General features: G+C 37.6%; 1 protein-coding gene across 2 annotated transcripts in view; it reads right to left on the reverse strand.

Moving 5' to 3' along the window:
- The window catches only part of LOC146002830 (pyridoxal phosphate homeostasis protein), a 29,560-nt gene extending 9,898 nt beyond the window's left edge, over positions 1-19,662 (reverse strand). For both annotated transcript variants that reach the window (XM_083140796.1, XM_083140797.1), the window contains exons 1-4: positions 19,564-19,662; positions 11,610-11,753; positions 7,678-7,888; positions 3,811-3,953 (exon numbers count right to left, since the gene is read on the reverse strand). In XM_083140796.1, the coding sequence (XP_082996922.1) occupies positions 3,811-3,953; positions 7,678-7,888; positions 11,610-11,753; positions 19,564-19,656 (591 nt within the window). In that variant the 5' untranslated portion in view covers positions 19,657-19,662. The remainder of the gene's footprint in view (positions 1-3,810; positions 3,954-7,677; positions 7,889-11,609; positions 11,754-19,563) is intronic.
- Positions 19,663-22,905: the final 3,243 nt, after the last annotated feature.

A 22,905-nucleotide genomic window follows, 5' to 3' on the forward strand; every position in this document is an offset into this window, starting at 1 on the left:
CCCCACCCTCCATACAGTCCCGATTTAGCACCGAGTGATTTCCATCTTTTTCCGGTGTTAAAGTCTGAATTGCAAGGTTACCGTTTCGAAACAGATGAAGAAGTGAAGCAGAATATGAGAATAGTGCTCAATAGCCAGAGCCCTGATTTTCTTGCAAAGGGTATGGACAAATTGGTGCAACGGTGGGACAAATGCCTGAATCTCTATGGGGATTATGTGGAGAAGTGAAGAAGGATCCTCCTACACATGTATGTATAGTTTTCTAACGTATCTTAAATATAAAATGTTTTACAGCATACGGAAACTTATATATGGAACGACCCACGTACCTTTACATCTCAAGAAGAATATTTGGAATTTATGTGCAGTTACTTATGAGCCAATGTGAAGGTCTTTCCACCCATCTGCATGCAGACTGAGACCATTGTCGAACCTCCTCCTTTATTTGTAAACTTGCTGGTATGGTAAGCATGCATAAAGACATTGAATTTTCATTTGCCATAGAATGTCTATAAATATTAGGATTCCAGGGGGCAAGAAACCACTGCTCTTCACTGGTGCATGTATACGCAGCAGGTGCCATCTTCAAAATGATAAAAATGGTGTTGTGAAGCTCACTTGATCAATGTTGCAACCTTGAGGTAATTTTGTTCATAACTAGTTGAGGAAAAATCCTTTTTTCCCCAGTGTCCGAAGACGAGGCCCAACATAATATATGTTCATTTTGGGTCATTGTAGGCCAGAAAAAGGTGGGTTTTATTTGTCCTTTTTTGCCTTTTTCGGCATTCTTTGGCTTATTGGTCCTTTTTTAGCCTCTTTTTAAGGTCTTAACAGCTTTTTTTTTGCAACTTCACTTTCTTTCGACTACGTTTTTACTGCCCATTCTCAATTCGAATCATCATCAGTTCATCACCTCTTAAACATCCTTTCTGTAGTAAAGAAATAAAAAAAAAAAAAGAAAGAAAGAAATATATTTGAACCATCCCTGAAATGAGAGAAAAATATTTTTGGACAACTGAAGCAGATACGGTACAAGGTCCTTTAACCGTAACTTGTCTGGAAGGTCGTGCTGGAGATGACTATTGTGTTAAGTTTGCTTATAGAAATTTTCATTACTTTAAAAAAAAGTCATATGGTGGAGTAAAATATATATTTTTCTTGTTTGTTTTCTGCATTTCGGTGGAAAATCAAATACACACACATATAATGCAATTTCATACAGATCAATGATAGCTGACTGACTGCTATTTCCAAAAGTGTCTCTTAAAAATGAATTACTTTTAATTCAATCTTGTATTAATTAATAAATTAGGTGTTTTAAAGCCCACCTCTGGTAAATTGATGCTTATAATTCAAGTGAAATACTCATCCACTAATATTAAACAATATTTTGAACAACTTTTGATTGTTTCAATTTTCAAGCATCGGTATTAGCATGAATGGGTACCAGTATTGGTAAGTGGTATTGTCACGGCCCTAATAATTTAAACATTTACACAATTACTCTATTTATAATTATGGCGACACTAGCAAACAAATAATAATAAGCATTAGAAATATCCTTTTCTTACCAGTTATGAAATTTGCCATAGAATAGTTAGCCTTTTCTTGTGAAATGAAGGAAAATTTAACAAGGACATTTGAAATCAGTTGAAGAATTGTAGCTTGATCAAGACATGAACCTGGGACCCTATGAGCCATGTACATTGTCTGAGCTTTGCAAAATCTTCCCAAATGCAAATATGCAACACGATTCAACGCTATACTACAAAGGTACACATACTGGCTACATCAGCTTCAATTCAAAATGTTTCAGTCTTTAAATCTGCATTAACTCAGTTTTCAGGGCATCTGACATCAATATTAGTTCTTAAGTATTCTACTCCAATTACATGCAATCAATTTATCACGATTTTTTCTACACTCAAGACATAGTTCAGAATATGAAAATACATGTAATACAAAATCCAGTTTTTCATGCAAAATTGGTGCAATATAAAAAGAAAGTTCAAAATTTTGCATACTTTCCACGGTAATTAGACTTAACGGAAGTGTTGCACAGCATTTTTGCAGACCCTGCACAAAAGATCAAAATGCCACAAAAGTATCGGTTGGTAGTGGCATGTAAATTCCAACCAATACTTGGTAGGAAATACTTTCCTATATCGATTGGCTCAGCACTGGCTCTTTACATGGTTGCCACTTTTATGGACCAATCAATCAAAATTTTAAATATGGTTCGTCATCTGATCAGCACTCTAAGACTATCTGTACTCAGCCCATCTTAAAAGTTAAATACAGGAAAAAATCAAAAGAAAATGTCTTGAGGAGATGAACTCAGAATATGCCTAAAAAGTTCATGTTATTTTCAAAATTCCATTGTCAAGAGTCATGGTTCTTCCTGGCTTTGGTATTACCACATAGGCACACTAAGTGTTTTTCATCCTCCGTGGCCATGCTGTCTAAGGTGATGTGCTTTGGACTCAGACCGCGGGACAGCATGGGTTTGAGTCCACCTGGGTTCAGTCTCTGGGTTTTCGGCTTGTGTATAGGACCGGTAGCAACCCACCATTGTGAGGCAATTGGGGAGCTACGGGTGAGTAGCGTAACCTGGTCTCAGAATTCTCCTACAACGGCTGAGGGTTCGACATGGAAGATCTCCACACCTTTAGGTAGGATTGTGGGAGGGAGACTGGTAGTCGGTAGATAGGCCAAGGCTCTTCAAGGGCTGTCAAGCCACAGGTTATTATTACACTAACTAACTAACTCTCTAGCCTTCTAAAACCCACAGGTTCATGGCTGCAGCAACACATCTCAACATTATCCCTCCATCTTCGTCTTGGTCTTCCTACTGGTCTCTTACCATCAGGTTTCCCAACAAGAATCCTGTAAACTCTTCTTTCCTCTCCCATTCGTGCCACATGGCCTGCCCACCTAAGTCTTCTTGATTTAATCATTCTAATAATATCTGGACATGAATAGAAATTATGTAATTCTAAATTATGTAACCTTTTCCACTCAACGGTCTCCTCATCCCTTTTAGGCCCAAACATTTTCCTAAGGATCTTATTTTCAAATAGTCTCAATTTATGTTTCTCTTTCAATGTAAGGGACCAAGTTTCGCATCCATATATATAATACTACAGGCAAAATTACTGTTTTGTATATTTTAAATTTTAGTTTCTTAGATATTAAAAGGTAAGACAAAAGTTTATGAAGAGAAAAGTAGCATGCATTTCCAGAATTAAGCCTGCTTTTATTTCCTCCATAATATCATTTTCATTTGTTAGTATTACTCCTAAGTACTTGAATTTGGAAACGGTTCAAACAAGTTGATATCAATAATTAGTTTTGATTATTACCTAACTCATGGTTTCGGCATGTAAGCATATATTTAGTTTTCTCTTTGCTGTTTCGGCCTGTAAGCATATATTTAGTTTTCTCTTTGCTAACTTCCAAACCTATCTCTTTAGCTGCTTTGAAAAATATTTTAGCATTACTCTTAATTGTATTTACATCATCCCCCAGTAAGTCTACAGCATCTGCATATGCTAACAGCTGAGTCACACAGTTTAATTTTAGTCCTTCATTACTTTCTTTTACCTTCCTAACAGCATATTCTAAGGCATAATTAAAGAGAAACCCATCATAAATTGTAAATTTGTCAGACATATTAATACCTACACAAATTTTACTTTCTGTTTCACTGGTGCATACTTTTATCATATTAACAAACTTCTTAGGTATTCCAAAGTCGACTAATATATTACATAATATTAAGAAGAATATTCTAATTTACAAACAGCATACCTGAAAATCTGGATTTGGACCTAGACTCAAATCGTATCCAAACTTTCCAATTGTCATAAGGCCAACCAATTCCAAGTTCTTCAAGTTGTTTAGGATTAACTTCACTAAATCTGCTGCTTCCGCAGGTTCGCAACCATTTTTCTCTGCAAATGAGCATATCATAATTGAGTCCTGCAAGTGATGTGTTTACAACATGTTACCTTGTTATACCATAAGGGTATACCGATACCAATGCCTATACTCTCACCAATTCCAATACTTGAAAATTGTAATAATTAAAAATTGTTCAAAATATTGACTAATACCTGTTTGTAACTATTTTACTCCAATTATATGCATCAATTTACAAAGACATTTGCTTTAAAATATTTGAGAATTGTGTCAGAATATTAAACTATATCTTATGTTATCACAAAATTAAGTTTTTCACTGGTGTAGAATAAAAGGAAACTTCATATTTTGCATAATTTCGAGGGAAATTATACTCTGCCAAAGTGTCGTGTGGCATTTTTGCGGAGCTCGTGAAAGACCTAAATGACAGAAAAGTATCAGCTGGTATCGGCCATATTGCCTAAGTGGAGGGAGCATCCTTTTACACATTAAATAAATCTCAGATCAAATGACCAATATTAACACGTGGCTCTAATGTTACAGATAGCAACTCACGTAGAGTTAATCCATTAATTACATATTACCATGACAACAAAATTAACAGCATCAAAACAAAAATTCAAGTAAAACTCACGGTTTACAGGTATAAATTTTTCTATGATTTACATTTTAAAAATTGTGATGCAATTTTTAACTCTAATTTCTCAAACATTCCTTGCTAGATGTTTGCTAGATCACAAGCAATAAAATGTAATTGCTAGTTCATGTTTGATTTTGCAATTACCTAAAAGTAGCAGAAACATAGCAGAAAAAAGAACATAAAATATAGCATGTTTGATACTGTAGATTACCCTGTTATATGTGACATAACCTTTTATTGCTGGCCAGTCATATGAGGGGTTCAGAGCAAAAATGGCATAACTCCACTATTCATGGAAATGGAGTTACATGTACAAGGTGGTGCAAAAAGAATGCATGTTTTTGGAATAAGTGACATCGATGATTTTCAAGACACAAATGTTTTATGAACACCACAACCATCGGTAAGAAATGCAGTTTGGATAGGTATACAGTGATGAATTAAGTATGGAAGATGATGTCGGAAAGTTGACGTCATTGTTGCTGTACACACAACCAGAGCCTCTCCTCAAAGTTCCGCATTGCCCTTGCCAACAATTATTTATTTATTTATTTGCCATCTACAGAGAAAGGATATCTCCAATTACAGAGGCGTTAATAAAATTATAAATACAGTAAATATGAATATAAGTGAAGATTAAATAGCATGCATACATATCACATAGATGTAACTATAACATAAGTATTCTTACATAATTCAGAGTAATGATGCGCTCACACAAATATACATATATATACACATACAACACCTGGTATAAAACAGGTAGCCATTTCAAACACGATTTGCGTCTGAATGGTAGGTGGCTCTATGGTCACTGGCACTTCCTGCAAGGTATACACCCTGGCCAACCTGGCAGATGGGCCAGTTACAGTTCAGCGACCGGTCCGTGCAGGTTATCGTGAATCATGTCTGAGCTGACAGAGTTTCAAAGAGGGCAAATTGTGGGTGCACGTATGGTGGGAGCTTCCGTGATGAAAGTAGCGGAAATGTTTGGTGTATCAAGAGGCACAGTCTCGAAGATCATGACTGCCTACGAGACTTCCGGAAAAACCGCATCAGCGAAGCACCAGCGTGGACACAAGTGTGTGTGTTGCGTGACAGAGACAGACGAGCATTGGAAAGGATTGTGACCAAGCAGAAGATCACCATGGCTCCAAAAGTCACTGCTGAGCTGAATACAGTGCTTACAAATCCTGTTAGCATCAAAACAGTCAGAAGAGAACTCCACAAGCAGGGTATTCATGGCAGATCTGCAATTCCCAAACCACTCGTGACTGTTGACCATGCTGCTAGACGGAGACAGTGGTGCAACTCCCATAAAAACTGGACAATGGAGCAGTGGAAGACTGTAATCTGGTCGGATGAGTCATCCTTTGCATTGTTTCCAACTGCTGGCCGAGTGTACGTGTGGAGAACGCCAGCACAAGCGCACGATACAGACTGTCTGTTACCGAGAGTGAAGCATGGCGGTGGTTCAGTGATGATTTAGGCAGCCATCTCCTGGTATTCTGCCGGACCCATCATCACCCTGCATGGACATGTCACTGCCAGGGACTACGTAACCATTTTGAGTGACCAGCTGCATCCCATGGTACAAACTTTGTTCCCAGATGGTGATGCCATGTTTCAAGATGACAAGAGCCCCTGTTCATACAGCTCACATCGTCCAGGACTAGTTTGATGAGCATGAAGATGAAGTGTCACATCTGCCATGGCCTCCACAATCGCCAGACCTCAATATTATTGAGCCCCTGTGGTCGGTTTTGGAGACCAAGGTGTGAGCCCGCTACCTACCACCATCGTCTCTATAACTTGCAGCTGCTTTGGAGGAAGAATGGTACAACATCCCTTTGACAACCATACGCGACCTGTATTTCTCCTCTTGGGATTTATTAAGTCCAAAGTTTATGCTGCGAAGATAACAATGATTCCTGAATTGAAAGCAGAAATTCAATGAGCTATCGACGGCATTGAGCCACAGTTATGCGAAAAAGTGATTCAGAATTTTGTCAAAGGAATTAGAGTGTAAAATGCATCGTGGAGAACATTTTGTCAGATATTCTCTTCCACATTTAATGGCAATGTTCACTTTTCCATATAATGTAATAACTTTGCCAACTAACAAATATATGAAATGTTTTTTCCTTAAATTAAATCCTGCGTTACTTTTGGGACACCCTTTATTTGCTCATAGAGGCACCGCTTGTTTGTGCTCCCACAGCTAATTCTAAACGTTCCCTTTTCTCAAAACTGTCTTGAATGGAGTTAGGGCTCTTATGCTCTGAACCCCTCATATCTCAACAATAGAAGACACATTTCTTATAGTTATGTTGTGCGAACATATGAATGTGTTGTTGTTTCGTTTAGGATGAACTTTAATATGGGTAATTTTTCAAGCTCATGGGGAAAAAGATACCCAGAATCCACATACAATTCTGAGAATTCAAGGAATTACATGTCAGAATACAACCTGATCAATTTAACTACTGAAAGAATATGAATGAATTTACTACCCAAAAACCCCAATAAGTAGAGGCACATATGTTTGGTAAATAAAAAAGCAAAATTTCGGTACAAAAACAGAGTCAATTTCGGGTTCAAAAGCAGTATATAAAATGAAATTTCACTGTTATAGCAGTGAAAAAGCGGAATATAAAATGGCATTTTGGTTTTAAAAATGTGAATATAATCCAACATTTGATTTAAAAACTGCACTATTAGTAATAGTCTATTACACAAAATAAACATATCCCTTCTAATAGCACATTATATCATTACCAGAATATTAAGTTTATTCCTGTATAAAAGGGTACATTTTTGCTTCTCAAATGTTTGCAGCAGAATTAATCAATTTTCCGTGAATTGCATAACTCACAGGATAATTCTGACTTCAGAAAGTGTCGAGCCGGTATATATACTGTACATTTCGTGTTTAAAAGTCTATTTTTCGCATTTTGCAGTTCATTTCGCATCATTTCGTGACAAAACAGGGTAGGAAAATGCACCTCACACCTTTCAGAAACATGAAAAATTAGCATTATAATGTGTTATTTCACATTTCGCGTTTTCGTCAAAAACAAAATATGCATGCATCTACTAATAAGTTATTTGCTTACCTTCTTCTGCACTGGTGTTTATTTGGACCATGACTTTCAGCTTGCTCTCCTTGTTTCGTTTACCCCATGACTCATTCAATGCAGTTGCTATTCTGTCTGATTCTACAGTTTCTATCATGTAGATATTTGGAACTCCAATCACTTTACTAATCTTATTCTTTTGTAGCCGCCCAATGAAGTGCCACTGGATTTCCTTGCATTTTTCTAAAATCTGAAAACAAACCAATAGGGTTATAATTAAAGAAGAGCCAATATTGATGCATCGGTGTTGTAAAGTATCGGTTATAATTTATTTACCGATAGTATTCCAATTGTTTTATGTTTCAAGGGTGAACAAAAATGTCGTGTCACTTTCAAAGTCCAATTATCCTGGAAATGACACAAAATTTGGATTTTAGTTTCATTTTGCACTAGTTTTGTGTGGAAAACTGGATTTTGTGATTACATAACATATATTGTAATAGTCTGATGTATGAGGGTGGATCAAATGAAAACTGAACAGTGGGTGTATTGAGTTATATTTATGTATGCATGTGGCGACAACCCTGTGTAGAGCTAGAGCGGGAGGTAATGAAGTAAACCCCTACTGCATATAATGGACTCTCCCTAGATAGTCACGCATGAGCACATGATACGTGTAGGCGGTCAGGCAGCAATCAAGGCCAAACAGCCCAGCCTGTTGTCCTCTGGAGTGTTTTTGCTGCATGACAACGCACGGCCACATACGTCAGCTGTTACAAAGAACATGTTGGCGACATTTGGGTGGACAGCGTTGGAACACCCACCGTACAGCTCTGACCTATCACCATGTGACTTCCATATCTTTGGTCCGTTGAAAAAGCCATTGAAGGGTCAGTGCCTCCACTCGGACAAACTTCAGCACCGTCACCAATGGTCAAAACTAGCAGAAAATCGACTTGAAAAATAACAATATGTCAAATCAGTCTTGATTACTTTCCACAAATAGAGTATCAACAGTTCATGGCACTTCGAAAGTTGAGATAGTAATTTCAACTCCACAATGCTTCATTTTATCAAAACAGATAACTCCGCGAACAACGACGTTGCTTTTACAAGTCTCAAATATTTTTGTCCATACATGAAAGTTTAAATCTCAGGCCAATCCATGGGCATCTGGAAGGGAGAGAAGGTGACATGGGGGGAAGCTTCCATGGAAAATGGATCTTACCATAAACTTATACATTACAACACATAAAATTATTGCATTTCATTCACAGTAATTTATGTTAATTATTGGAAGGGTGAGTGTTGTAGGAACATGAGAGCTTTAATTTTAATCAGGGACAGCACTATTAAGGGGGAAATATGTCTCATTTGCCCCTCCCTGGAACAAATGACCATGCTTGTACCTCCTTGGAAAAAATTCTGCGGATGTCCATGGGCCAATCATAATAATTATGTAATAATTATGTAATCCACCTCTTAAATGGACGCATCTTATGTTATGATAAAATGATAGGTTGAAGGAGTTATTTTTGTATATCGTCTCTCCAATCGCATAACACTCTCTCTCGCCTTATAATTAAGTGGTCCTGGGTTCGATTTCCAATGGAAGGCCAATGCACAATCGTTAGGACTACAGTTTAAAATGGAGATCTAGTGACAATTAGCCTATATGAGAATGTGGATTTAAAAAAAAAATCACTACTGGATTATTTGCAATTTTTTTCTTTAATTTGGCTGCCTCATTATAGGTCTCTGAGACCCTCGAATCAAGCTTTTTTCCACCCCTTTCTTCCTCTCTTTGAAATTCATGCAAGTTAATCATAAGAACTGCATAACTGATAGTGACAAATTATATGTTGGAAGAGAACTTGTAAACAGTGCTAGCCACTGATTTTATCAGTTCAGTAATTCTATAGATTCTTATCAAACCTACAAAACTGTTACATTAAAATTTGGTCACCTCGGTATGGTAGTGATTGTGAATACTCGTTATTAATTAGAAATTCAGTAATTCTATAGATTCTTATCAAACCTACAAAACGGTTACATTAAAATTTGGTCACCTCGGTATGGTAGTGATTGTGAATACTCGTTATTAATTAGAACAAATTAAAAAATATTATTTTAGATACATTGCATTATTTGAAGATGACAGCTATGTAAAAAATGTGATAGAGAAAGTGGCACATCAAATTGCCCACGAAGTGGTTATCGCAGTGCACTATGGTGCAGGGGTCCTGGGTTTGAATCCCGGTCTGAACGTGGGTGTTTTTGTGAGTGTCCATTCATCACTTTCATCATTGCGATTAGCCAAAAGTGAAGTAAATGTTTTTTTTTAAAAAAATTAAATAATCAAACATGTCTTCTTTCCTGGTATTGCAGTGTGGACCCAATTAAAAAAGGCCGATATAATTTCGTGAGTATCTGGAGGAAACAAGTTGAAGAAGATGTTTTATTGTTTTTATTGTTTATTACTTAAATTATTACACACTCAGGCCGAGATTTATTTGGAGTGCCGGTGTTGACAACATCAAGAACTCACTTCCATTTATGCACAGTTTTAGTTAGTCTATAATCTTTAGCAAAGTCATGTCAGATAGTTAGTTATATTTTTAAATATTTTTCCACATTCCAAATATATTTTTTCTTCAATATATGGTTGCTTTCGAAGCAATTTTCCCCCCCTTCAAGGCTGGGAGCTTCAATCCTCCAAATTCTCCTAAATTCTGATTAACTCTTGATCATAAACCTTATAATTGTGAGTATCCCATAAAAACTTACTAAGCTTGTTGACTGCTTCGTATCATAGCAGTGTTCATTAGATAACATTTTAAAAAGAGTTCTGATAGTACCTTTAGCTTTCCAATGACAAAATTAAGAAAGAAGAAAGAAAAGCTTAAATTGATTTCATTCAACAGGATATTTGCTCAAATTTTATAAAAAACTTACTTACTAGACAAAAGTTTCACCAAATGACATCAAAGCTTGTTATGGGATAAAGCTTGTGAACTTTCTAGTATCGACAATAGTCACAAGTAAAATATGCATAGAGTGAGGACCAGCCTATACTTACAGAACCATTTACATTTCCCTAATTGTATATATTTATTGAATTTGACTGGGTGGGCAATCGGGTGGGCATGCCTATCGCCAGTGCTCGGAACATCTTCTTCAGAGCTAGGCACCAGCTCTGAAAATCAGGTGTCAAGAAACCACCTACTAGCAATTGTGCATACTATAAGAAGGTGAGCCGGCCCTAGTGGCGGAGTGGTTAGCACATCACGCTACGATGCCAGGGGTCCCAGGTGTGAATCCCGCCCTGAACATGGATGTTTGTGAGTGTTCATTCATCATATCATCACTCATCTCCATCTTAACAAATAAGTCAGAAGTGGCAAAAAAAAAAAAAAAAAAAGGCAAAGTAAAATAAAGCAAATCAATCAATCTATACGAAGCTGAGCATCACTGTATTCAAAACATCGGTAAATCATGTGAGAAAGCGGGAAATGAGGGGTAGGGTTTGGGGGACAAAGAGTAAGGAATTGTTTATTATTCTATGAAATGTTCACAACGTTGTTAAAAAAATCATTTGCTAACTTACGCTGTACTGCAATTTTAACTTAGAGTTTTCAGAATTTTGTACATGCAAACTAACAGATCACAGTCGCCATGGCGACCGGGATTTTTCGAGCCATCCCTATCGCCGTCCCTGATCAAGTTCGCAAGACCATATTTCTTTTCCCACATGAAAGATCAGCATTTTAATTGGAGAAAAATATGCAAATGGAACTTCCTTCTTTCACACTTCAGTAATTTTAAGCATAATGATGCAACAGAAATAAAATTAGTTTTATGTATCATTACGGCAATAGCATCATGTCAAATTCTAAAAATAATGATGACAGAACATTTGATTTTCTTCCTACTAGGGAACAAATTTAGAAAATACTCAACAAACCACTCACATCAGGGTCATGTCCTTTTTCCACTAGCTCTTGCACATAATTCTCCCCAAAATGTCTCTGCCCAGCATTATAAGCTTCAATAATAAGTTCCTTTGGTTTCAATTTACTAACAGCAACCAATCTTGGAGTATATTTTTGCAGATCCTAAAAAGTAAAAAGAGAAAGACAGGAATTATGTCAATGTTGTATAAACTATTGACCAAGGATACAAAGGAACAATCAAACTTTCTAACAGTCTGACAGTACATAAACAAAATCAAAATATGAATTTTGCACCCTGTAACCGCAACCTTACATGTCACTCTTGTAGATAAGCTACCTGATCATGTACAGTCATGGACACTTTTAGGTTGTAACAACCCCAATCAAAGTTAATGATATCGTTACAAGCCAGGAGTATCCGTGATTGTTTTCAATTTGAATTTAAAATTTTGGGTGCATCAGCATGTAGGCTATTTTGCACCCGTCACATGATACGGGGTTCAGCCCCTTACCATAACTAAAATAACAGAACTGTAATGTCGTGTCGTAACTAAAATATTAAATATTCTAACCGGTTAAAAGCTGAGGCTGTTAAGAGGCACTCAGTACACATAAGGACAAAACACAGGACAACAAACAGAATTATACTGGTCATAGGGCCAGTCGCCAGAGCCTCGTTCATCTGCAAAAGGCAGCCCAGGGTGTACTATGTGGAAGTGAGGTTGACAATTGGGTGTACTACGTTGAAGGTCATCCCTTACACCCCTATCCAAGATTGTACAAGACTTGTCAATCTGTTTCTTACACTGATACGTTTATTCAAGGTAGGTGGCAGCATAGTCTAGGCTTCCAAAGCGTGTATGATGGTGATAGGTGGTGATTTATCTACTACAATTACACTCCTACCTATGCATATGTATTTTTACAATTTGATTATTTTCTTACTTGTCTATAACAAAAAAATATGCTTTGGACAGGGATAACTTACGAACAGTCCACTAATTGCAACCTACTTTACATAACATACTTATTAAAAATTCATAGTTTTTAACTTCCAAAGTACGAAGAAGTTTTTCAAAATTTTAGTCTTGCATGCACTCATCTGCAGTATTCTAAACACCTTCTGTATCATCCTACAAATCTTGCAGAAACCTAAAATGTTGAACCAGCCACACTAAGAATTATTCTGTTGTGGTTACAAAGTGGACAATATTTTTTTCCTGAGCAATGTAATCACTCACAGAGTAGACCAGACAGTGACATGCACTGAGGAGTAGGGAATCTATCTGTGACAGATCAATCAATCTCACCTCATTATTTTCAAATCACAATATTTATTCTATTGTTGTAGCTACGTTCATACGTAACAAGATTTTTTTTCAAGCACTTCTCACTTCTTGGCACAATCTAGCAGCCTTTTCTAGCATCTGACCGGTTCAAAGAAGAGACTGTCGCTGAAAGAAAAAGTGTAGATTTCCATTTCGGTACCCTCTGTACCATTTTTGACCCTCTGTACCCCTAGAAAAAGTGAAATATTTTTAGTATATGAAGATTTTGTTGATTATGTACGTTTTCATTTGATTTTAGCTTGCAGAAATGTGTTATTGTGAAGTAAAGTATGTCTGTTACCTTAGCGTGTTACTTTACCGTGTAGCAGAACAACCCGATTGCCTTGCACTAGTGAATCTAGAAACCCAAATGACAATCCACAACAGCAACTATAATTTTACGTAGTTAGGGTAGGATTGCTAGGTTTGGTACCAATAGTTATTATCGATGTGTTCTATCGCTATTTGAGTGTGCATACAAAGGATTTTAATCATAAAAAACTGGCGAAAGCACCCCAAAATTGCAGATTTTTGCTTACGCTGGTCATACTTTGTGATCGAATATCTCAGTTATTTGTGTTTTCCGCATGCTGGAACTAATTTTAGATTACGTAAAACATCAAAATCTGTCGATTAATACAAATTTCAACATAATTGTCAAGGGGAATGGTGGGTAAAATGCCCCTCCATTTCTACTTCCCCAACCCACCAGTCACTGCTACGGTTAAAAGCAGTGACGTGCACTGAGGAGTAGCTAGTCTAGCAGAGATAGATCAATCAATCTCACATCTCGAATTATATTCAAATCACAATATTTATTGTCTTGTTAAAGCCACCACAGCTCATACGCAACACTGTCTTTTCCACGCGCTTCTCGTCCATCGGTGTTCTCCGCGGGCAAAGATGGCTGGATACCCTAGCTCGCTCTTCTTCCGCCAGACCAGTTTCCAGGTAGAAACGGCCGGCCCAAGGAAAAGGAAGATTTCTACCTACCTCCCTTGCCTCCTCGCCCCCCACTGCAATGGTTGAAAGCCCGTGCTTTCAGGTCCCCCAGTCTATCTCCTATAGGACAGATAGGGGATTGGTCTCTCATAATTTTTTTGTAAATCCTCTAAAGAACTCAGGGTAAAATTTTCTGCAGTACTTATGTTCTCTGTATTTACACAACCTTTTACACGTTGTACAATATGTGCGTATGTATAATATGGGGTGTAGTTTTATTATTTATGAAATGGGAACGTGTTATGTGCAGACAATAATGTTATGCTTTCTTTCTTTTTTTCTTTTTCAAATATGGAATATATAATGATTAAATTACAAATATGTGCTCAGGCTCTCTCTGACTCTCGTTTTAGTAGTGTTTTATTTAAATATACTACTCTTGGTCTCTAACAGTCATAAATACAGATGTATTTATTTGGGCAAGAGAACACGTGTTCATATTGTTGTTGGTTTGGTTTATTTTACTTCGCTTTTCTGCCACATTTGGTTATCGCGAAAATGAGGATTGAGTGATGATGTGATGAAATTGGTGAAGGGACCTCATATGAACAATCCAGGCCAGGATTCAAACCCGTGATGAGTGCGCATTCTTGTCCTATGTGTTGCAGTGAATAATGAAATAATTTGGAATGAAAAATGTATCTCAGAACTCAAAAAGTCAAATGAATATCATTGAAGAAACTACAAAAAAGTGTGTTGTGGTTTGTTACTTGTCACCAAATCAACCAAGCGTGGGGGAGTGGTTATCACAGCACGCTACGACACCAGGAGTTCCGGGTTCGAACCCCGACCCGGGCATGGGCGTTCCCTGTGCTCGTCCCTTCATCAATTTATTCGTATCATCTTCGCAATTAACCAAATGTGACAAAAAAGCGACGCTAAGTAACAAAAATGAAATCAAATCATTGATTAATTGCTCAATTTGGTTTATTTTACTTCGCTTTTCCGCCACCTTTGGTACGACAAAATTGATGAAGGGACACACACAAAGAACACAAATGGCCAATCCGACATTCGAACCCAGGATCTCTGGCTTAGAGTCAAATCAAATAGGTTTTTATTTTCGAATGTGGGTGGGGTTACGTGTACTTTTTTCTAGTACTCATTCATAATTTTGCAATCTTTTCCTGTTATTGACATTCTTCTTTTTTGTAGGAATACTGGCCCTAAAGGGAGGAGGGGTGTGATCCACACCAAACCCCCACCCCTCCTTGAGCACGCCACCGACTGCTACCCCAAGTGTCGACGTCACCGCACGTCACTGGTTAAAAGGCAATGGTTTCAGGTACTCTAGCCTATCACCTGTCGGGAATGATAAAAGGATTGATTTTCCTCGACTTGTGCCATTTCATTATAATGCTGAAATATTTACCAATACCAAACTTAGTTAGCTATTACGTAAAAAGTATTAAAGACTATTGAACAGTTAATACTTTTCCCACTCAGTACAGTATATATCACAATTATATGTACTGTAACAACATTATTCATTGTGTACCGTAAGACAGAACTTCAGAATTACCAGTTTGTATCCAAAGAGCATCAGTGGGCAGAAATGACATGTCATAACAATGAATTCAGGCATTGCAGTGATGGGAGACACAGTGCTTTTTTCTAAAGGCTGTGTGAAACTAGTGGAATTAGAGTAATCGCAACCATGTAGATATTTCAGCCATTTTGGTAAATTTCTCGTATCGGACAAACAGATTTCTTCAAATTTACAGGAGAAATTACTTACCGAATGCAGTTTCTTTATAGTTGTGGAAGTTCGGGGAAGTGTTTTCTCGCATCGTTCATTGAATTTTGCCGGTTAATCATCTTTTTTTCGATATAAATGTGTGACCGTTGCACGAGAGCTCTTGCATCCATTTACTTCCAGGTGGATGTAGCCTGTGCATGATGACGTAATCCGGGCCAGTGTTTCCAAACATGCGTTTATGTAACTGGTCACATGTTTAAATACGTATGATCAGTTGAAGGTGATCAACGTTTTGAAAATGACGTGTGCAGGATGCGTGGTACAATTGAAAGGGGTTGAAGATGTTGTGGATTTTGTAGTACAGCATGGTATTGTTAAAGAAGAAATGGACTGTCAGAAATGTGGTAGCACATGTAACCTGCACATTTTACGTACAGGTAAATGGAAATTTATCTGTACGAAGCGAGTGGTAGGACGTGGCAAAATGAGGTGGAAAAGAGTTCCCTGTGGTTTTACTTGTTCTGCAAGATTAGGAACTTTTGTAGGACAAACTAAAATAAGTGTTGAGAAAATCGTACAATTTTGTGTACTGTGGCTCCTTCTGCCAAACCCAAGGCTAGCTCTCGTTCAGTTTGAACTTAAAATTTCTAATCAGGCGTTTGTGGACTGGTCAAACCACTGGTCAAGTGTGTGAAGACTGGGTAATTGAAAATTCAAGACCAATTGGAGGACATGGAATTATTGTTGAAATTGATGAAGCTAAGTTTGGTAAGACAAAGAAATGTGTTAATAGGAGAGGATGTCCAATTGAAGGACAGTGGGTATTTGGAGGAATAGAAAGGGGTAACCGTCAACGCTTCTTCATGGTTCCTGTACAAAACCGAAACGAAGAAACTTTGCTAAATATAATACGACAATTCATACTTCCCGGAACAGCTATCATGTCAGATTGTTGGAGGACATACATAAACTTACAGGGAGCAGGCTACAGACATCTAAGAGTTAACCATAGCGTGGAATTTGTCGACACACCAGCAAGCGGATGTGTTCATCAAGAAAACTTGCAAAGAATGCAGGGTGATGAGTTCCAGTACACATAGAACACGTATGGCGCAATGTCCGTCGGTCCATGTCAACTTTTGGACGAAGGAAATACTTGTTCTCCGGCTATTTATTGGAGTACATCTTCAAGACCAACTTCGGACTAGACAGTCGAGTGCAAGCAGGTGCTATCAATTACATATAGTTCAAAAGTGTTTTTTTCCTTATTTATTGTTCATATTAAGTGTTTTCATAGAATAAAGTTGCTGGTAACTTGTATTTCAATAAACTGTTATCATATAAGATAACCATTACATGTAGTTCAAAAGTGTTTTTCCTTATTTATTGTTAATATTAAGTGTTTTCACAGAAGAAAGTTGCCAATGGTAATTTGTATTTCACTAACCTGTTATCATATTAGCTAACAATTACATGTAGTTCAAAATAGAATATACGTTACGGTAACCATGGATTACTTTTTTCTTTTTTTCCTTTATACGTGCTATTGCTGCTGCTACAAGCCGAAGTTGTCCGTATATGCTAAATTGAACGAAAGGAGTGCTAATGGAACCTAACCTAACAGGCCTAACCTGATCTAGTAGGCATACCTCGTCCCCGTGATGGTCCGTAGGGCTATCGTGAATTTTTGGGCTAACGTCAATGGTTTTTGGGGCTACCCGTGGACGGTTTGTGGGAAATAAGGAACAACAGTAACATGGATTACTTTTTTTTCCTTTATACGTGCTATTGCTGCTGCTAGAAGCCGATGTTGTCCGTATATGCTAAATTGAACGAAAGGAGTGCTAATGGAACCTAACCTAACAGGCCTAACCTAACCTAGTAGGCATACCTCGTCCCCGTGATGGTCCGTGGGGCTATCGTGAATTTTTGGGCTAACGTCAATGGTTTTTGGGGCTACCCGTGCATGGTTTGTGGGAAATAAGGAACAACAGTAAGTACTCGTTAATGTAACATTCTGCATTGCGGAACATTTCTTTAGGTGAAATAATGAATTTGTAACAAAAATAATGTATATTTCTTACATTAACGAGTACTTAATGTTGTTCTTTATTTCCCACAAACCATGCACGGGCAGCCCCAAAAACCATTGACGATAGCCCAAAAATTCACGATAGCCCCACAGACGATCACGGGGACGAGGTATGCCTACTAGGTTAGGTTCCATTAGCACTCCTTTCGTTCAATTTAGCATATACGGACAACATCGGCTTCTAGCAGCAGCAATAGCATGTATTGTGCTCTCGTGCAGAAAGCAAATGGCAGCAGCAGCAATAGCACGTCTGAAATAGATTTTCGTAGAAAACCACATGCATTCGCATTAAAATGGATCAAAACTACATTCCCGACATTCGGACAACATCGGCTTCTAGCAGAAGCAATAGCGTGTATTGTGCTCTCGTGCAGAAAGCAAATGGCGGCAGCAGCAATAGCTAGTCGGAACATGCATTCGCATTAAAATGGATCAAAACTACATTCCCGAACACATTTCTGAGATTCCTCCTCACCGGAAAATAATGAGCAATTGAGCCAATCGCGGATCAATCCATTTCGCTTATCTTGCACTTTCTACGCGTGGTGGGGTGGAAACATTGCGGTAACACTTTACTATACCGGAGACGGATTTCATCAAATTTACAGGAGAAAGTACTTACGAAAATCATTTTCTGTAGCGTTGTTGATGTTCGGGAATGTAGTTTTGATCCATTTTAATGCGAATGCATGTGGTTTTCTACGAAAATCTATTCCCGATGCGCTATTGCTGCTGCTAACAGCCGATGTTGTCCGTATATGCTAAATTGAACGAAAGGAGTGCTAATGGAACCCAACCTAACAGGCCTAACCCTACCTAGTAGGCATACCTCATCCCCGTGATGGTTCGTGAATTTTTGGGCTAACGTCAATGGTTTTTGGGGCTCCCCGTGGATGGTTTGTGGGAAATAAGGAACAACAGTAAGTACTTGTTAATGTATGAAATAGACATTATTTTCGTTAGAAATTCATGATTTCACCTAAAGAAATGTTCCGCAATGCAGAATAGTACGTCAGCAATGTAAAAAATTGTGAAATAAATCATTTATAGGTGTCTCTGGTATAGTAAAGTAGTACCAACATTGCATATGGACTACGGTGGTGAAACTGACGGCAATTTCCTGTGTTACGGAAGGGAAGAAGCAACCAAGAAAACTTACTCGATATGTCACAAATATAGCTATTTTCGGTGAAATTAGCGAAATGCCACCTTCAGCAATGTTTGTCGATGGAAGTAGGAAATTTCAGCTGTTTGTCCGATACGAGAAATTTACCGCTATTCTTTCTCTTACTGTTGAATTCTTGTAAAGAAATGCATTACCTAAAATTCCATATAACTTTCATACATGAAAGTTCAGACTTACAAGCCCTCTCCTCCAGAGCATCAACTAAGGTAACATGCATTTTAGCATTAAAGTCACAAGCAGTCTATGTAAGTATTCAGATTACATTTGAAAAATATGCAAATACATATCTTTAAAATACAAAATATCGTGCATGTATAAGACGACGCTCCAAGTTAAAATCATAAAACAATCAGAACCGTTACCGATAAGACTTCCAATTCTGCAGAAAAAAAATCTACTTACAATGTCAACTTTACTTTTACTATTGGCTATTTAGCCTTGCACTTTGTTTTAATGTATTTGATTTACTCAATGTATATCCACATATAACCACATATTCTGTGCTCGAATCATGCAATTGTATTTACATTACATAATGTTTATTTACATTACATAATATTACGTTATACGAAGAAGGAATCTGCTTTGCTGCTAGCGAAGAAGGAGCGCTACGATGGCTACGATACAACTTAAACAAATAATGATCCGCATAAAATATATCTTACTTGAGGTCTTTTCTTGCATACTTGATTAATTTTTTCGCAAACTGCAGCAAGAGCAGTTTTTACATCTACTTCGGTCATAATTGTTCGCAACATTATCGAATTTAGATATCGAATCGATATTATCGATGTATAACACTCGCATATTGTCTAATCGATTGTTACCGAGCTCTGATATGTACTGGAGCTGGGAAGGGGGTATTGCAGCAGCGGCGGCGCCAGTATTATTACTTATTAGTAGTGCTAATTAGTTGTTTCTAAGTCACACTTTGTAGGTATCGTCTTTTAGCCTCTTTTTTTATCAATTGAATATCAGTTTTTGACATATTTTGACAATTTTTTGTCGATGTTTTAGCGTTTAGCGATGTTTCAGTAAAATTTCCCTTTTTTCCCACTCACACTTGGTAGGTATGCATTTGTATCCTCTTTTTTTATCAATTGAATATCAGTTTTTGACATATTTTGACAATTTTTTGTCCATGTTTTAGTGTTTAGCGATGTTTTAGTAAAATTTCCCTTTTTTCCCACTCTCACTTGTAGGTATATCACGATCTTACGTGATATAACTTAACCTATTCATTTTTTTTATTACATGCTAAACTACACGAGAGCCTCTACGTGCCTTGACCTACTTTACTAGTAGTGGTGGTGGACCGGTTCTGCAACCGAAAGTGAGGCTCGAAGTGAGGCTCGGTGAGGCTCGACTTAATGGTTTTCTCTTGTAAGGCATAAGCCTCATTTTCTCGCAGTGTTGCCAACACCTCACTCGATCACGATCTTACGTGATATAACCATATAACTTAACCTATCTTACGATTTTTTTTACGATCTTCAGTGATATAACTTAACCTATCTTTTTTTTTTTTTATTTGCGCACCGACATTGGACTCCGCGTTTGTTTTAATATTTCAGTCGTGAACGATACCTGTGGAAATATTTCTAGTGTTTGCTACTAGATGTCACCACCGGCGACGTGGACGCAGTGTTGCCACACTATGAGGGCCTTCCCAAGGGGCAAAATTTCCCTTTTTGGACCATTTTGTTTCCCTTCACCTAAGCAAATGACATAATAGAATAATAATTAGTTGTGGTATTAGCGGTGGTTGCGGTGCGGTGCAGTTGCGGTATTGTGGTATTTCTAATCGAAATTTCCCTTTTGGCTAAAAATCTCGGTCCGAATTTCCCTTCATGTGGCAACACTGCGTGGACGCGTAAAAGAACAATTATTACACGACCTCTCCTCCGTAGCCGTGCGTGTTAAGGCGTTCACTCGTTCTTGACATTATGCGCGTGCTGTAGGTTCGAACCCGGTTGTGGTCGGCAGTTTTTCAGTGTAAATAATGGCCCCTTACTTTAGCTCGTGTTCCTGGTCTGCAGGCTGGGATTTAAGGAAAGTCCTGAGTGAGCGAGTTTGACGGGTTTGTTGTTTCACTGTCTAAATATCGATCATCGCTACGGAGGTCTCCCCTGTCCCTGGACCCCTGCCCCCGGGGTCCTATCCCAGTCCCCGGGCTCGTGTTCCCGGGAGTCCCTTTCCCCTTGTCCCTGGACCCCTGTCCCCGGGGTCCTATCCCTGTCCCCGGGCTCGTGTTCCCGGTTAAGTTAGGTTAAGTTGTCTAATGTCTATGTCTATGTGTAATGTCTATGTCCATGTCTCTGTCTTTGTAGGGTTTTTTTTTGTCCTAAGATTTTTTTAAACGCTGTGGACTTAGAAAATTTTTCGATTGATGAAAAATTGGTTCCATGACGACCTATGTTTATTTTGGTATGGGTGGACAGAGGACACCGAGACTCGTGTCCCGACCCGACCGTTCAAAAGTTACGAGTGATCAAAGTTTTGGAGGGTGGGTTAACTTCTTACCCCTTGACCCCAGGACCACCAAAACTTGGTACACGTATTCTACACCTCCAAAATCGACAGGGGGGTTATCTAATGATACCGAATGGGGGTGTTTTTCGATATATTTTTTCGATAACTCTTACCATTTTCGAGATATTTGCAATTTAAAATTTTTTAACGCTGTGGACTTAGAAAATTTTCGATTGATGAAAAATTTGGTTCCATGACGACCTATGTTTATTTTGGTATGGGAGGACAGAGGACAATTAAATTAAAGGTTCCAAATGACAATAGTTAGAGTTTCTCCAATCTAGTAAAGTGTGGATTGGTTGAAATCTCCAAGGCGTATTTTGCATTTTTTTTTTCAAATATGAACACGTTAAAACTGAACTGTCTCGGATTTTGAGTTTTGTATTCGCCCCGAGAAAATTCTATATAAAATAACATACCTGAAAATTATATTCACGTTAAGTTGAATTTTGATTTTTGTAATCACTCCGAGAAATTCTATATAAAATAACATACCTGGAAATTATATTCACGTTAAGTTGAATTTTGATTTTTGTAATCACCCCGAGAAATTCTATATAAAATAACATACCTGGAAATTATATTCACAGTAGATTGAATTTTGATTTTTGTAATCACCCCAAGAAATTGTATATAAAATAACATACCTGAAAATTGTATTCACAGTAGATTGAATTCTTGAGTTTTGTACTCGCACCCAAGAAATTCTATATAAAATAACATATCTGGAAATTATATTCACAGTAGATTGAATTTTGATTTTTGTAATCACCCCAAGAAATTCTATATAAAATAACATACCTGAAAATTGTATTCACAGTAGATTGAATTCTTGAGTTTTGTATTCACACCCAAGAAATTCTATATAAAATAACATACCTGAAAATTGTATCGCTATATATACTAGACTTTTTGATTTCTGTGATTTTGGAGAAAGCGCAATGGCATCCACCACCAGTTTCAATCGTAAAAATGATAAAACTGAATGTGTTACTTGTGGGAAGCTAATCTCAAGGAACAATTTATCGGTACACAGGACAAGATGTAACGAAACAGGTTCGAGAATTAATCGTTCGTTACCTTCTAAGTCTTGTGCTCGATGCGAAAAGATGATCAGCATTGCACATTTAAGTAAACACCTCAAAATTTGAAACCATCGACCGGACAAGCATCGAAAAGAAAAATCGATAATTCAGAAACGGAAGCTTCCACTTCCAAGCAAATTAAATTATCGAATGAACGCAAACCAATTAGATCTGCATTCAACGACCAACTCCAGGATTTTTCAATTAAGTCAGAACCAGGCCGTGACATCCTTAGTTTCTTGGATGAAACGAAAACATCTGTACTAAATATTTTAAAAGATAAACTTGAAAACAACTCTATAAAAGTATACGTTGTCCTGTTTTCTGAATACGAGAAAGTTGATGGCACAACGAGTATTTTTTATCATCGTACAAAAAACCAGACTCTTT

The sequence above is a fragment of the Lepisma saccharinum genome, chromosome 19, assembly GCF_977018435.1.
Source record: "Lepisma saccharinum chromosome 19, izLepSacc3.1, whole genome shotgun sequence".
NCBI classification, from domain to species: domain Eukaryota; kingdom Metazoa; phylum Arthropoda; class Insecta; order Zygentoma; family Lepismatidae; genus Lepisma; species Lepisma saccharinum.